Consider the following 16,058-nt stretch of genomic DNA (forward strand, 5'->3'; position numbering starts at 1 on the left):
CACGGTCAACAGGAATCCCTCAATGCCAGCAAAAGAACCAAAACAGAAGAACTGAATGGCACATTCATTGAATGAAATGACTGGGCTCTCTGCCCAGAAATTTACGAACATTTTAGGGGCAATGACAGAAGAGTAACAGAAGTCAACAAGGGACAGGTTACTGAGGAAAAAATACACTGGCGTGTGGAGATGTGAGTCAATCTTGATTAAGAGGATCATGCCAAGATTTCCAAACACAGTGATCATACAGATGACTAGAAATGCCATCAAAAGAAGACTCTGTAGCTCTGGATGATCGCTGAACCCCAGGAGAATAAATTCAGTCACTGTCGAATGGTTGCTCATCCCTTTGTCTCAGAGTGGATGATTGGCTTGCTGAGATAAGAAAGAAATCAGTGATATAAATTATTAAAAAAAAGAAAATCAAACAGTTTATTCTCTATTGTAAAATTACTTCTAAAATGTCCAAAGAACATGTATATTAAGGCTTTTTATTTTTTTAACTGCAGAACAACAAAAAGATTTCTTAAGTGAACTCAGCAACTTTTATTTTAAAATGAGCATTTATCCATGCGTGTGTGAAATTGTTGATGATCAACCCCTGCTTGTCTATATCTTACCTTACTTCCCAAAGTTTTTCACCTCCTCCATTGATCTTTTTGCCTTCACTGTCTATCATCCAGTTCCTTTGCATTCTCTTTGGCAGTGAAATGTGAGACATACTTGGATATATAATGCTTCCTGAATTCAGTTCAGTTTTTTTCCTGTTTTCTCTTAAGCCCACTCCAATCAAACTTTCACTCCATCACTACACAGAAATTGTTCTTGTCAAGGTTGTCAGGGTTCTTTATGCTGCTAAATTCAGTGGTCAATTCTCAATCTTCATCTTTTTGATCTATCAATAATATTTGGCAGAGTTAATTGCTAACTACTCCTTGAAAAACTATCATCTCTTGTCTCCCAGGACACACCATTCTGAGTTTTCCTCCTACCATATGGGCTGCTCCTTCTCAGCCTTCTTTGTTCATTCCTCTTTTCTCTGACTGTTAAGATTGGAGTAGCTCAGAACTCAGTTTGTGATCTTCTTCTATTTTTTTTTCCTATTTACACTCTACTTTCATGATCTTATTCAGTCTCATGACTATAAATACTATCTATATATTTACAACTCCTGAATTTATTTCAGCCCTGACCTCTTTCCCAAATCCCAGACTTATAATGCAATCACTTACTCACATTTTCACACTAATATCAAATAATGACTCAACCTAACTCAAAGCTGATTTGCTTATGTCTTCCTTTAACTTTCCCAAACATAACATTCTCTGTCTCAAGTCAGTGACAACTCTCTACTTCCATGTGTTCAAATAAAAAATAAATACAAGTAAATAAATATTAAAGAAATTGTTCTCTTTTCTTTCTCACATACTATGTAACTAGTCTATCAGATAATTATGTTGTCTCTATTTTCAAAATGTCTACTTCAACAAGCCGACTTTATTTATTTCTACCATTAAGGCTCAAGTCAACATCATCTTTCACCTAGATTACTACAGTAGTCCTTTAACTGACCGTTCTTTCTCTAAAATCAGTTAAATTCCACCCTATAAAATACCACTTAAAAAAATTCACAGCCATTTTTTAGATCTCTGCTTTATACATATAAATATATATATACATCTATATATATGATATAAAGTATATTCTAAATGACATATATGATCTTATATGTATGTATGTCCTTACATATGTTTATGTATATAGATAGATAGATAAAGGCTGACAATTGCAGTAGTTTCTCAAAGTGTGCATATAAGAGCATAAAATAATTTTATTTAAGGTACTACACAGTGTATTAAATATGCCAAGTGCTTTGGCACTCTTTCTGCACAAAATTAATTAAATTTCCCTGCTTCATACATGAGAAGGCAATGGCAACCCACTCCAGTGCTCTTGCCTGGAAAATCTCATGGACGGAGGAGCCTGGTGGGCTGCAGTCCATGGGGTCGCACAGAGTCGGACAAGACTGAAACGACTTAGCAGCAGCAGCTTCATACACACACAAAAACACAGATATATACACAGAAAGATGTATGTGTACATGTGTGTTTGTATGTGTATGCATAGGTTGAATATTCTATAAAGTCCTCATCTCTTATTAGTCGTCCTAAACCCCTTTCTTCTAAAAAAAAAAAATAATAATTGTGTTAGTTTAGTTGCTAACCTTCAATTCAGTGTTTCAGACACAATTTAGAGACATAGTGTTTTTAAAATTTTTGTTTATTGATCTTAATTGGAGGATAAGTACTTTACAACATTGTGATGGTTTTTGCCTACATCAATATGAATCTGCCATAGGTACATGTGCGTCCCCTCCATGCTGAGCTTCCTTCCCTGTCAACCCTGTCCCTCCAGGTTGTCACAGAGCACTGAGAGATTTTGTCTTAATTCCTTGAATGCTTTTTGAATCCTCTTTGAAGCTTTCTATATCTAATCACTTAGAGATAAATTAAATCATCTTACCTGCTGTCCTTAAGACATACTCACTGAAAGTAGTGGTGTTTATAAGTTTAGTTTTATTTATTGCTTTTTGGAGGAATACAAAATTTTTCCCCCACAGCGTGAAATTTATAGCTTTGATGAAAATGGAAGTGGCTTAAGGAACTCATCTGTGACAGACTTAAGATATGGTTAATTAATTCAACAAAGAGTATAAGATGCTACTTCTGAATTTGAGGCTGAGGGTCAGATTATTAAGGTTGCAATGATGCTCTTGAGATTTAATCATCTTTGCAAAACACTAAAAAAACAAAAGCCTGAAATATACTAACCCAAAATTAAGACATCCACTTTTTTTTCACTGAGATAATTGAACTATTTTCTCCCCAGGGAGTCACTTATACCTTTGTGAGTGAGTTAGGCATTTGAAGTACAAAATGTCTTTTATGGTCTTAAGACTCCATTGTGAATAACACTGAATTAAATTAAATGATATAAAATTTATTAGGTCTTGCCTCAAAAATTCACAATTCCACTGAAAATATAATCCATACTCATATCTATTTTAATAGGCAAGAATACTGGAATGAGTTACCATAACCTACTCCAATTGATCCATCACTCCCCAGAGACCTTCCTGATTGCAGTTTTTTCTCTCTTTTTATTTGCTCACTCTGTTCCATGTATACTTGTTCCCTTACTATTCTTTTAACAAACCAAGGAGGATCTCCCCTCAGGGCCTTTGATTCACCACAGGTATTCATGCAATGTTATTCCTATGCAGGACTTGCTCAAATGTTATTTCCACAGGTTGCTCTACTCCCATACAACCCTTTTCTCTCACTTTAATTTCTTTAAAGCACAACTCTTATCCATGTCACACACATGCATCCCACACAAACAGGAACAAATGCCTGTGCAAATGTGCATAAACACTTTGATGTTGACAATAAAGTCTTCCTCACTCAAAAACAAGTTTAATGAAATCAATAATTTTGTTTTCTCACGTGGTATATCTTCAGCATGTGTTACCTGCTGAATACATTTTTCCACTAATGTCCTTGAGAGAAACATCGGTTAATAATTAAAAGTGGAATTAACAGGAGACTGGAGGGTTGAAACACAAGGTGGAATCAAGATTGCCGGGAGAAATATCAATAACCTCAGATATGCAGATGACACAACCCTTATGGCAGAAAGTGAAGAGGAACTCAAAAGCCTCTTGATGAAAGTGAAAGTGGAGAGTGAAAAAGTTGGCTTAAAACTCAGCATTCAGAAAATGAAGATTATGGCATCTGGTCCCATCACTTCATGGGAAATAGATGGGGAAACAGTGGAAACTGTCAGACTTTATTTTTTGGGGCTCCAAAATCACTGCAGATGGTGACTGCAGCCATGAAATTAAAAGACGCTTACTCCATGGAAGGAAAGTTATGACCAACCTAGACAGCATATTCAAAAGCAGAGACATTACTTTGCCAACAAAGGTTCATCTAGTCAAGGCTATGGTTTTTCCTGTGGTCATGTATGGATGTGAGAGTTGGACTGTGAAGAAGGCTGAGCACTGAAGAATTGATGCTTTTGAACTGTGGTGTTGGAGAAGACTCTTGAGAGTCCCTTGGACTGCAAGGAGATCCAACCAGTCCATTCTAAAGAAGATCAGCCCTGGGATTTCTTTGGAAGAAATGATGCTGAAGCTGAAACTCCAGTACTTTGGCCACCTCATGGGAAGAGTTGGCTCATAGGAAAAGACTTTGATGCTGGGAGGGATTTGGGGCAGGAGGAGAAGGGGCCGACAGAGGTTGAGATGGCTGGATGGCATCACTGACTTGATGGATGTGAGTCTGAGTGAACTCTGGGAGTTGGTGATGGACAGGGTGGCCTGGCGTGCTGCGATTCATGGGGTCGCAAAGAGTTGGACACGACTGAGGGACTGAACTGGAGGGTTGTTCCAGGGGGATAGGGTGAGTTATCTCCTCCTTTGTGGTCTCTAACAAACATCTTGGGGATGAAGTGGTCTCATTTGGAACATTGGTATTCCACCTTCTGGTCTGTAGTGGAGAGTGGGATGGAAAAACATAGGAAACAGACATTTAGCTGATTGCAAATCATTGCCTAGTCCTTCTTCCACATATCATCTCATGAAAGACAGTTTTTTCCCTGTTGATCCAACATTGACAGCCCCGATCCCATTACAATGAGCAATAAATAGATAATTGTGTTTGATAAATGTTTATTGAAAATTATGTGAAACTTTGGCAGGGCTACAGATAAAAAGAATGCTTTGACTTTGAGATTACTACACTCCAAAATATTTCAGTTAATTCACAAAGTCAGTAAACTATACCCCCATTATTGCTATGGCACCCTTATTATTAAACAACTAGGACTTTCTTCTATAGTATTTGGTACTCTTGACATCCATGTGAATGGAAGAGTGTTACTATTTACAATAGATGCTGTGATATACTACCCGGATTGGACTTTCAGTATTGAAGTATTTACTTCCCCAGCTTCCTAGGGCATCACAGCTCACACCTCATAGCTGAGTTCTACTCTTGGAATATCCCTGCTGAAAGGCATTGTCATTCTGAAAGTTAGACTGCTTCCAGTGAGTGACCCATATCTAAAGCAGGTTATTATGGAGGTATAAATTTGAAACATTTCTGAGAAGGATATGAGAAGGATATTCTGATAAGGTATAAATTTGAAACATTTCTGTTCAAATTTGAAACATCTCTGAGAAGGATAATCTCAGCTCCAGATCTCCACATGGAACTGGCTGAATACTCTGTTGCAATTTCATCACAAATTAGTTTCTTCTACCCAATCCTATTTCCCTTACTTCTTTAGCAGCATTGTTCCTGAGAACACTCTCCAATAAATTTCCTAAAACAAATATCTGTTTCAGAGTCTATTTTCCAAGATCCAATCAAAGTCTCATATATATATATAATTAAGAGTAAAAAAGCTCAATATTGAAATTGAGATTTAAATCTAGGTCAGCCAATTCCAAGTATTTTGATATTTTACCAGACACTGCCTTCCTTCACTGTATTGATTCATGCTATAGGCTAATAAATACACATTTAGGACACCAGGAAATTAAGAACAAATCTCATTTTAAACAATATACTTTAACACAGAAAAACAGTTCAAGCAATTAGACAATACAGTTAACATGAAAACATTCTTATTCCACATAATAGAGTGATATGTAACATGGCTTCACATTATCTGTTGCCGTAAGATCTTCTTTAAGGCCCCTTTCACATCTTTATTTTTGAAACTGCAGATGAGGGGATTTAGGATAGGGTTCATGACCATATAAAAGACAGAGACAATCTTGTCCTGCTCCATTGAGTAGCTAGTCTTAGGACGAAAGTACATGAAGGGAATTGTGCCAAAGAATATGGTGACGGCCATGAGATGAGAGGCACAGGTGGAGAAGGCTCTGTGCCCACCCTCTAAGGAGGGCATCCTCAAGATGGCAATGAGGATGCATAGGTAGGAAGTGACGATGATCATAACACAGCCAATGACATTAACGCTGGAGAGAGCCATGATCACGATGCCATTGATGTGGGTATCAGAGCAAGAGAGTTTGAGCAGGGCTGGTGTATCACAGTAGAAATGATTGATCTTATTGGAGCCACAAAAGGACAACTTGAAAGTCATTCCTATGTGTATGGCTGCATTTCCAAAAACTGCTAGGAACGAGGTAGCCGCTAGCAAGAAGCAAATTCTCCCAGACATGAGAACTGGATACAGCAAAGTGTTCCAAATGGCTACGTAGTGGTCATATGCCATCGTAGCTAACAAGAAGCACTCAGTCCCCAGGAAGGAGTCAAAGAAATAGAACTGGGCAGCACACCCATTAAAAGAAATGGCCTTGCTCTCAGCCACAAGGTTCACCAGCATCTTAGGAGTGACAGAAGAAGAGTAAGAGGCATCAACAAAGGAGAGACTGCCGAGAAAAAAGTACATGGGGGTGTGGAGACAAGGATCCATCTTAATTAACACAATCACCCCCAAATTACCCACCACGGTTGCCACATAGATCAACAGAAATAATCCAAAGAGGATGACCTGTAGCTCTGAATTGTCTGAGAGTCCTAAGAGGATAAATTCGGTCACTTCTGTTTGATTCCTGGTTTGCATCTCTTTTGTATATCTGACCATTTGAGCTGCAATAAGAGAAAAGATAGAACATGCTATTTGGTCAGATGAATACACAACAGTTGGTCTTCCCTGCTGGCTGTATGGTAAATGAGCTCGCCAATACAGAAGCTTCAGGTTCGATCCTTGGGTGGGGAAGATCCCCTGGAGAAGGAAATGGCAACCCACCCCAGTATTTTTGCCTAGAACATTCCATGGACAGAGGAGACTCATGGTGAAGCTGAAATGCCAATACTTTGGCCACCTGATGCGAAGAACTGACTCATTGGAAAAGACCCTGAGTCTGGAAAAGATTGAAGGCAGGAGGAGAAGTGGATGACAGAGGAGGAGATGGTTGGATGGCATCACTTACTCAATGCGCATGTGTTTCAGCAAGCTCCAGGACTTGGTGATGGACAGGGAAGCCTGGTGTGCTACAGTCCATGTCGCAAGCAATCAGACATGACTAAGTGACTGTATGGATGTGAGAGTTGGACTGTGAAGAAAGCTGAGCACTCAGAATTAATGCTTTTGAACTATGGTGCTGGAGAAGACTCTTGCAAGTCCCTTGGACTGCAAGGAGATCCAACCAGTTCATTCTAAAGGAGGTCAGCCCTGGGTGTTCTTTGGAAGGACTGATGCTGAAGCTGAAACTCCAATACTTTGGCCACCTCATGCAAAGAGTTGACTCATTGGAAAAGACCCTGATGCTGGGAGAGATTGGGGGTAGGAGGAAAAGGGGGTGACAGAGGATGAGATGGCTGGATGGCATCACTGACTTGATGCACATGAGTTTGGGTGAACTCTGGAAGTTGGTGATGGACAAGGAGGCCTGGCGTGTTGCAATTCATGGGGTCGCAAAGAGTCGGGCACGACTGAGTGACTGAACTGAACTGAATGGGAGCAACTGAACTGAATTAATATAAATCTTTTTTAAAAAAACTTAAAACAGAAGATTAAAGTAACTCAGCACCTGTGCTAATATCGATGTTAAAGGATCTACTGAGCACAGCTTGGGGGAAGGGTGGCAGGATCTGGTTCCATTCTTACAGACACCACTGTACAAGAAGTGCCTAGTCATGCTCAGATCCACTCAGTTTCCACTGGGACAGGGACTCAATACTCCAATAAGCAAAAAGCCTGGCATTTTTATACAGTACTGTAATTCTTTCAATGTATCACTGCACCCATTATCTTATCTAAACCTCACCACAATTCAGTGAGGGAGATAATCAAGAATAAGCCCATGAGTATTAAGAAGATAATCTTTTGTTAGGTGAGGTCAGTGAAGTATAGGAATGTCTCAGCTAATCAGTGGTGAATGCTGGATAGAACATAGGTCTCTTGATGCCACATTATTTGTTCCTCAAAACTACACTGCCCCTCTTCTGATTTCACTGGGCAGATATTCAGCCTAGGTCCTTGTTCTTGGACTAAACTTGCTGTTTGAATTTCACAGAAGAGCATCTTCAGCAGGTATTAAAAGAAGGAAAGGGTCTTTTCCTCTCATCTTCAACATGAAAGCTTCCATGAGAGTACTTTTCCATCAGAAATAGCAGAGAGAATAAAATGCTCTAGAAACTTGTGTGTGTGTTAGGCACATAAAGAAAGGCAACAATGTGTAAAAATAGCAAGTACTAAATTAGGCTACTCATTCCCTATGAGCTACAAGCTCTGTGTTAAGTATGTTTCCTGCATTATTTTATTTAAATTCTATGAGGTAAGCAGTACTATAGTCCTCTTTTTGCACATGAGAAATGAGAGGTACGAAAGATTGATGACTGCTGCTCAGAGTCCCATAGATCGCCTATGGATGTCTAATTTACATCCAGTCAGTGCAGTTCTCCTTCTCTTAACATTCAAGGTCATTTATAAGGACCTTGTCAATAATAGGTGTGAGCACTAATATACAGAGATGTTGATATTGTAATTCTAAGAACTGTATTAATACATTAGAATCCATTTACCTACATTAGGAAAAAAAAAAAAATGTGTATATCTCCTAAAAAGAAAATACAGTGGCTGAAAATTGCCTTTTTCAGAACTCACTCTCATTAATTTGTCTTTTAGCAAAATACCATTCATTTTACATCTAGCATTGCAAATTACATGCCTCATTCTCTCCTCTTCCTTAGCAAATTCATTTATTGTTTTTGTGAAATATACTCTTTTCCCCAGCTGAGAGTTTGCAGTCAACCATCTAGTCCAGAGATTCTTCATCTGGGTTTTCAATTTCTAAGTTTGTGAAAATAATAGTAAGATTTCCTTAAAATCTCTGCTGTTTAAAAAAGCATTCAAGTCATATATTATTTATTCTCCTCAGCTTTCTCCTAAAGACTAAGAAATTTTGTGTTGATAAAAAAGGAGCAGTTATTTAACATACTTTCTTAGTCATTTAGTAATTTTTGGAACCTTGGGTCTGTGGGTAATTGGAGAAATTAACAAGATTGTGAATTTTTCTTCAGATCAGTAAGCTACATGGGACACAACTTTAATATTTTTTTTCTTACCTTTCTTAATTGGTTGACTTCTACTTGATCCCTTTGCTTGTTCTTATCCAATGCCCAAATTCACCAGAAAAAGAAAATCAGGAGGCAAGAAAACATAAAAACGTTCTAGAAAAGTGTCCTCTAATTGCCCCAGGTTAAGCCGTAGACACAGTTGTATAGGACTTTAGACACCAACCATTACAGAGATGAGAAAACTGAAACACTTATACCTTCCCTGTCATGAGAGAATCTCTCACATTCAGCAGAGACTGAGTCCTCCTTATTTTCACTTTTCCTTTAAGGTAAGAATCCCAATGTGTTAAAATGTAAAATACATTTCAAAATATAGAATACATTGCTGCAGTATATTTGTAATACTGTTTGCAGCTATTTCCAGTTGGAGAGTCCCTAGACCAGACTCTGGAGTAAGCATCCTGACGTTTTAAATAGGATATAGTTCTTGTTCTTATGGCTCTGAGGACTGTGTTCCCCATGTCATCTCATTTTAATATACTTGTTTTTTTTTTTTTTTTTTCCCCTCTGCAACTAAGGGACTCACATGTCCGTTTCATGTTCCTCTCCTTTACCCTTGGGTTACCTGGGGCTAAATAGAATGAATTTTCAGATGAGTATTCCTAACCACTGTTTTGATTTGTTTTTTTTTTTTTTTTGATTCATTGCTTCATTGCTATGTCAGACTTTCACTAATTGCCACGAACAGGGACTGCTCTCTCATTGCAGTATGCAGGCTTCTCATTACGGTGGTCTCTTGTTGCAGTGCATGGGCTCTGGTGTGTGGGCTTCAGTAGTTGTAGCTCACAGTCTCCAGGGTGCTGAATGCTGTGGCACAGGCTTAGTAGCTCCAGCACCAGGTCTTTCTGGCATGTGGGATCTTTCCAGACCAGGGATCAAACCCACGTCCCCTGCACTGGCAGGCAGATTCCTAATCACTGAAACACCCGGGAAGCCCCTCTAATCACCATTAAACACCTTTTTATTGTCATCCCAACAGTTAGTGGTCTGGTCCCCTTGGGAACATTAAAAATATCCACAAAAGAGCAGGTTAGTTCAATCTCTGATCTTGCCTTGTATAAGGACTTTGGGTACATAAGGGAAATTATGCTGCCTGAATCATGGTAATGGACTAATTGAGGGAGGTAAAGGGAGCCAGCAAGAACAGGATTAACCTGACTTGTGTGATTTTGGATAATGCATCAAACCTCTTTATATCTCAGCTTTTTCGTTTCTATATAGGAATACCGACACCCACCTCATAGATGGAATCTGTAGGTAAATGGATGAATGCATGTGAATTGTTGCATCAAATACATATAGATAGCTGACTGATAAGCAAGAGTTTCCCCCACCCTGGCTCTCCTTCCTACTGTCTAGAATAATAAATAGTTATCAGTGTATGTAGTCTAGATTGATGCTTACAAGTTTCCCATTGCCTAAATTTATCTTCCGTATAAGAGATACAGAGTCTGAAATAAATTGATCAACATATGACAATCATTTATATTATCTATGTCACTTTGAGAAGATACCCCAATTAATTTCTCTCATTACAATCTAATCAATGTAATTTGCACTAAATTCTGGGGGACACAAAGACTTAAAAGATACATTGATCTATCTCTAGCAATTCAGACAATATTTACATTATTTTGGTTAAATCTTAGCCTTTTTTTAGAGGGAAAATACAGTAGGCTCCTATCAACACAAAGTCTGAAACATAATTGGCTAACAATGAAGTTTATTTAATAAGTAAATAAATAACCTTTCTTCAATTAATAGTGAATTCATTATTATACAGAAGTGTGAGTGGAAGCTGGAAGAAAGATCACACGGCACTAAGAGATCAATGATAAGGGATATAGGACTGAAAGGACCCTAGGTGACATCACAGTGGTGGAATGAGACCACTGAACAACATAGGAGTAATTAATCATGGACCATCCTAGTCAGCCCAAGCTGTGAAGCAGAAAGTCTCAAGGAGTTTCAGAATAAGAAACCCAGTTTAAGTGTCATTTAAAGAGGCACCAGACAGGGACTTCCCTGGCAGTCCAGGGGATAAGAATCCACCTTGCAATTCAAGGGACATGGGTTCAATTCCTGGTCAGGGAACTAGGATCATACATGCCCAGAGCAACTAAGCCTACCCTCCATAGCTACTGGAACCAGCTGGCCTCAACTACTGAGCCCATGTGCCACAACAAAAGTCCATGCACTGCAATGAAAGATCCCACATGAAGCAAGAAAGACTCCACATGCTGCAACTAAGGCCTGGCACAGCCAAATAAATAACTATCCTAGAAAACAAACAGTATTTTATCTCCCTACTACCAAGATGAGAACCATTAGAAGTTAGGATGCAATGAGAGCTGCATGGTGTTTTCTGAAAATTCACCTTGGAAATAAGAATGTGAGATTGGCACCATGAAAGAGAAACCACTGACAAGTTGTAACACAGTTTTCATGGAGAGCCATGGGACTTTCAAGTCCAAAAAACAAGCAATTACCATTTACTCATCACAAAACAGAAGTAATGCTGACTAACGAAGATATGGCTTTTCCTCATATGACTTTTCTGATCTCAGTCATGATACCACCAGAAGATTCAATTGACCAAATAAGGAAATTACCGTGCAGAATCCCTGATGAATAAATGCTCAAAAAATGTTAATTTTCTGCAGCCCATTTTTTTTTCCTTTTCCTATCCACTAGGCTCTCAAACAGAGAAGGCAATGGCACCCCACTCCAGTACTCCTGCCTGGAAAATCCCAAGGACGGAGGAGCCTGGTAGGCTGCAGTCCATGGGGTCGCTAAGAGTCGGACACGACTGAGCGACTTCACTTTCACTTTTCACTTTCATGCATTGGAGAAGGAAATAGCAACCCACTCCAGTGTTCTTGCCTGGAGAATCCCAGGGACGGGGGAGCCTGGTGGGCTGCCGTCTCTGGGGTTGCACAGAGTAGGACACGACTGAAGCGACTTAGCAGCAGCAGCAGGCTCTCAAAAAAGATCAATCTCAAAAATTTGGGTTTTGCTGTTGTTGTTAAATTTCAGTCTTTTATTCCAAATTCTTTCAAATTAAATAGAGAAATATAGTTTAAATATGAGATGGTTGGATGGCTTCACTGACTCAAAGGACATGAGTCTGAGCAAGCTCAGGGAGATGTTGAAGGACATGGAAGCCTGGCATGCTATAGTCAATGGGGTTGCAGAGTCAGACATGGCTGAATGACTAAACAGCAACAAAATACGGCCACTCTGTATAGCATGGAAAGTCTCATCCTCTTTGAAGTGACTTCAGCCATCAGTAAGCAGAACTTTCTAAATTACAGTCAAAATAATCATGAAGGCAGTTTGGGGATTGTAAAAACAGTGCAGGTAACATTCATCATTGACTCAGTTACCACAACTAGAGAGGCTGAAAAAAATTCCCTTGTGTTTCCTTCTTTTATCATTGAAGTTGAAGGGAGAGGGAGTGAAATTCCATAGGGAATGGTAGTTCATCAAATCTTTGAGTCTCCCGTGAGTGCAAAAACCATTTCATCATATTTCCTCTGGGAGAAGTGATGACTCTGAAACTTAAATACTTTCTGCAAATAGAAGCAAAAGTGGGATGAGCAGATGGCTCAAGGACTGCAGGAGGGTGATTGCTCATCTTGGGCTTCTTCTCAGAATACTTGTTCAGCATAACTCAGTAAGAGAAGAGGAGGCATTAGACCTCTCCCCAAAGGTAAAAAACAAACAAACACAAAACCACACAAGTTAGTCCCATGTCAGTGTGTTTGGGGCTAAAAAGAAATATGATCTGTTCAGAGTGGAGTGTTATGCTACTAAGTGCTCCTTTGGGCATGGATTTCCTTGGCATCAGGTCCATGCCATCTTAAAGTTTACAAAGGAGATATAGACCATGGGTTTGACTTTTAAATATCTCACTCTAAGTCAGAATTTAAACTATTAGAATTGGAAGGCTCCATAGAGTTTGCATTCTCGCCCGCATTCATTTTGCAGATAAGGAAGCTGCATCTCACAGCAATTCATCAAGTTCAAACAATTAATTTAGTTGATGGGGGTATCACTATTAATCACACCAAGATTTAGCTTATTATGAATGTATGCATACTGTGTGCTAAGTCACTTCAGTCATGTTTGACTCTCTGTGACCCCATGGACTGCATCCTGCCAGGCTCCTCTGTCCAAGGGATTCTCTAGAAAAGAATACTGGAGTGGATTGCCATGCCCTCCTCTAGGGGATCTTCCAGACCCAGGAATTGAACCCGGGTCTCTTACATCTACCTGCATTGACAGGCAGGTTCTTTACCACTGGCACCACCTGGGAAGCCCATTATGAATGACCACACCCCAATGAAAGATGCACTATACTTCTCTACTTTCTTGTCTTTCTTGAGCCAATACACCAACTAGAGTAGATTCAGTCTGACTTCTTTCAGGTTTACTTAGAGGGTGCTACTTATTTCTAAGTTCATATTTTGGTTTAGTTTGGTTTACTCTTGCCCATTCCCTTCTTAGAATTCTTCAATGGACCAGTTTTCCATAAAAACAGAGAAAAAGTTTGCCAACACATGCTCCAGTGTGTCCATAGAGATGAATAACACTTTCCCTATTCTCCCAAGAGAGGAATCCTTGAATCTTAACTCTGAGTTGAAGCTGTTGGCTAGGCAATAAAATCGTCCAAAGACACAGCAGTGTCTTCATCCTTGTTATGCTCCATGCCAAAATCCTGGGTGCTTCTAAAGATCAGAGAAACCAGAGAACTAATTCCATGCCCATGAATAATAGGCAAGACAGGAAAGAAAGACAGGTGGGCACAAAAGTAAAGGTCTATAACCTCCATCAAATCACATATACACAGAAGATGACAAAGTGAAGTAGATTCTAGAGTCCGAGCCAGCTCTGCTACTTACTGGCTCTTGATTGTACAGAAGCTACTTAGTATCTAGCTTTGCTCTTTTCAGATGTTAGATGGAGATAACATTGGAACCTACTTCATAGAGCTGTGATGAGGATGAAGTTACATAATGTGTGCATGAAAGGAAAATTCTGGCATACAGTTAGCATTCTGGCCTTTTAAAAATTATCATTTTTCACTGCTTTAATCTTGTATTGCTCACCCTCTGCTCCAAGTATTTCACTTCCTGTGTATGTGTGTGTGTGTTGAGAGTGGGGTGGTATGATGTGTTATATCCTGAGACCCTGGGATCTTTTTGTGTGTGTTTGTGTGCCTATATGCAATGAGAGTTAATGTTTGCTGTCTGCTTTGTTTTAGAAAGAAGGGGCACTCAAAACTATTCTTTACTAATTAATTAGGTATATATTCACACCAATCAGGTCAAACATTTGGTACTATGTGGTAAATGACCTCAGAACACCAAGGTTTTTGGAGAAGATTATTTGCCATCCCTAAGAGGCTAACATCTTCTATGTTGACTGAGTTCGTATAGGAAACCCATAGCCATCACCTTCACCAAAGTCATTTGATTTGCCCTGTGGATCACTGAATCTAATTACTGGGAGGATTTTTAAGAATCACCTCAAACAATAAGCCAAATCCAGACACACATAAAATTGAAAAGATGGATAAAGAAAACCACTCAATGGTGACTGAGTTTATCTTTATGGGCATCACTCAAGACCCTCAGCTGCAGATCATCTTTTTTGTGATCTTCCTCTTGGTCTACCTGGTCAATGTAGTGGGGAATGCTGGGATGATTATCCTGATCATAACAGACACTCAGCTTCACACACCCATGTATTTTTTCCTCTGCAACCTCTCTTTTGTCGACCTGGGCTACTCCTCAGCCATTGCCCCCAGGATGCTGGCTGACTTCCTAACAAAGCACAAAGTCATCTCTTTCTCCAGCTGTGCCACCCAGTTTGCGTTCTTCGTAGGCTTTGTGGATGCTGAGTGCTATGTCCCGGCTGCCATGGCCTACGACCGCTTTGTGGCCATCTGTCGACCCCTCCACTACAGCGCTCTCATGTCCAAGCGAGTCTGCTTGGCTCTCATGCTGGGCTCCTACCTGGCTGGCTTGGTGAGTTTAGTCGCCCACACTGCCCTCACTTTCAGTCTGAGTTACTGTGGTTCCAACATCCTCAACCACTTCTTCTGTGAAATCCCACCACTCTTAGCCCTCTCTTGCTCGGACACCTACATCAGCGAGATCTTGCTCTTCAGTCTCTGTGGCTTCATTGAATTCAGCACCATCCTCATCATCTTTATCTCCTATGCCTTCATCCTCATCACAATCATCAGAATGCGCTCAGCTGAAGGCCGCCTTAAGGCTTTCTCCACCTGCGGGTCTCACCTCACTGGCGTCACACTTTTTTATGGTACGGTCATGTTTATGCACCTGAGGCCAACATCCAGCTACTCCCTGGATCAAGACAAATGGGCCTCCGTGTTCTGCACTGTTATCATCCCCATGTTGAATCCCTTGATCTACAGTTTACGGAACAAGGATGTGAAGGCTGCTCTCAAGAAAATAATTGGAAAGAAACCTCAATCATATTAATCACAAAAATGAAAAAAAAAATATTAACACAGGTAAATAATAGTGGTAGAAGGATGTGGCAGGAAATAAAAATTCTAGTAACTTTCTCATAAGCCCTACAACTTACCAACTATTTGCTGAGTCAACCTTCTATTTTTTTTTTCATTGAGGTATAGTTGATGTGCCATTTTGTATAAGTTTCCATGTACAGCATACTGATTCAAAAATTTTAAAGGCTATGCTTCACTTATAGTTATTATAAAATACTGCCTATGTTCCTTGTACTGTACAAGATATTCTTGTAGCTTACTTATTTTTTATGTTTGTTATATTGACTAGTTTGTTTTGTTTTGTTAGATTCCACATATAAGAGATATCATGCAGTATT

The 16,058-nt window shown here is 39.5% G+C and overlaps 2 protein-coding genes across 2 annotated transcripts; one reads left to right on the forward strand and one right to left on the reverse strand.

The window, feature by feature from the left end:
* Positions 1–5,727: 5,727 nt before the first annotated feature.
* LOC113905175 (olfactory receptor 5AP2-like) lies at positions 5,728–6,681 on the reverse strand. Its single transcript, XM_027562151.1, has one exon. The coding sequence runs from the start codon at positions 6,679–6,681 to the stop codon at positions 5,728–5,730; it is 954 nt and encodes a 317-aa protein (XP_027417952.1).
* An 8,071-nt stretch (positions 6,682–14,752) lies between these two features.
* Positions 14,753–15,691, forward strand: LOC113906035 (olfactory receptor 1019). Its single transcript, XM_027564053.1, has one exon. It carries the CDS (start codon positions 14,753–14,755, stop codon positions 15,689–15,691), a length of 939 nt encoding a protein of 312 aa, XP_027419854.1.
* Positions 15,692–16,058: the final 367 nt, after the last annotated feature.

Source organism: Bos indicus x Bos taurus, chromosome 15 (genome assembly GCF_003369695.1).
Source record: "Bos indicus x Bos taurus breed Angus x Brahman F1 hybrid chromosome 15, Bos_hybrid_MaternalHap_v2.0, whole genome shotgun sequence".
Lineage (NCBI taxonomy): Eukaryota > Metazoa > Chordata > Mammalia > Artiodactyla > Bovidae > Bos > Bos indicus x Bos taurus.

Coding starts and splice junctions, on each gene's coding strand:
- LOC113906035 (XM_027564053.1), top strand. CDS start 14,753: ATGGATAAAGAAAACCACTCAATGGTGACTGAGTTTATCTTTATGGGC.
- LOC113905175 (XM_027562151.1), bottom strand. CDS start 6,681: ATGGTCAGATATACAAAAGAGATGCAAACCAGGAATCAAACAGAAGTG.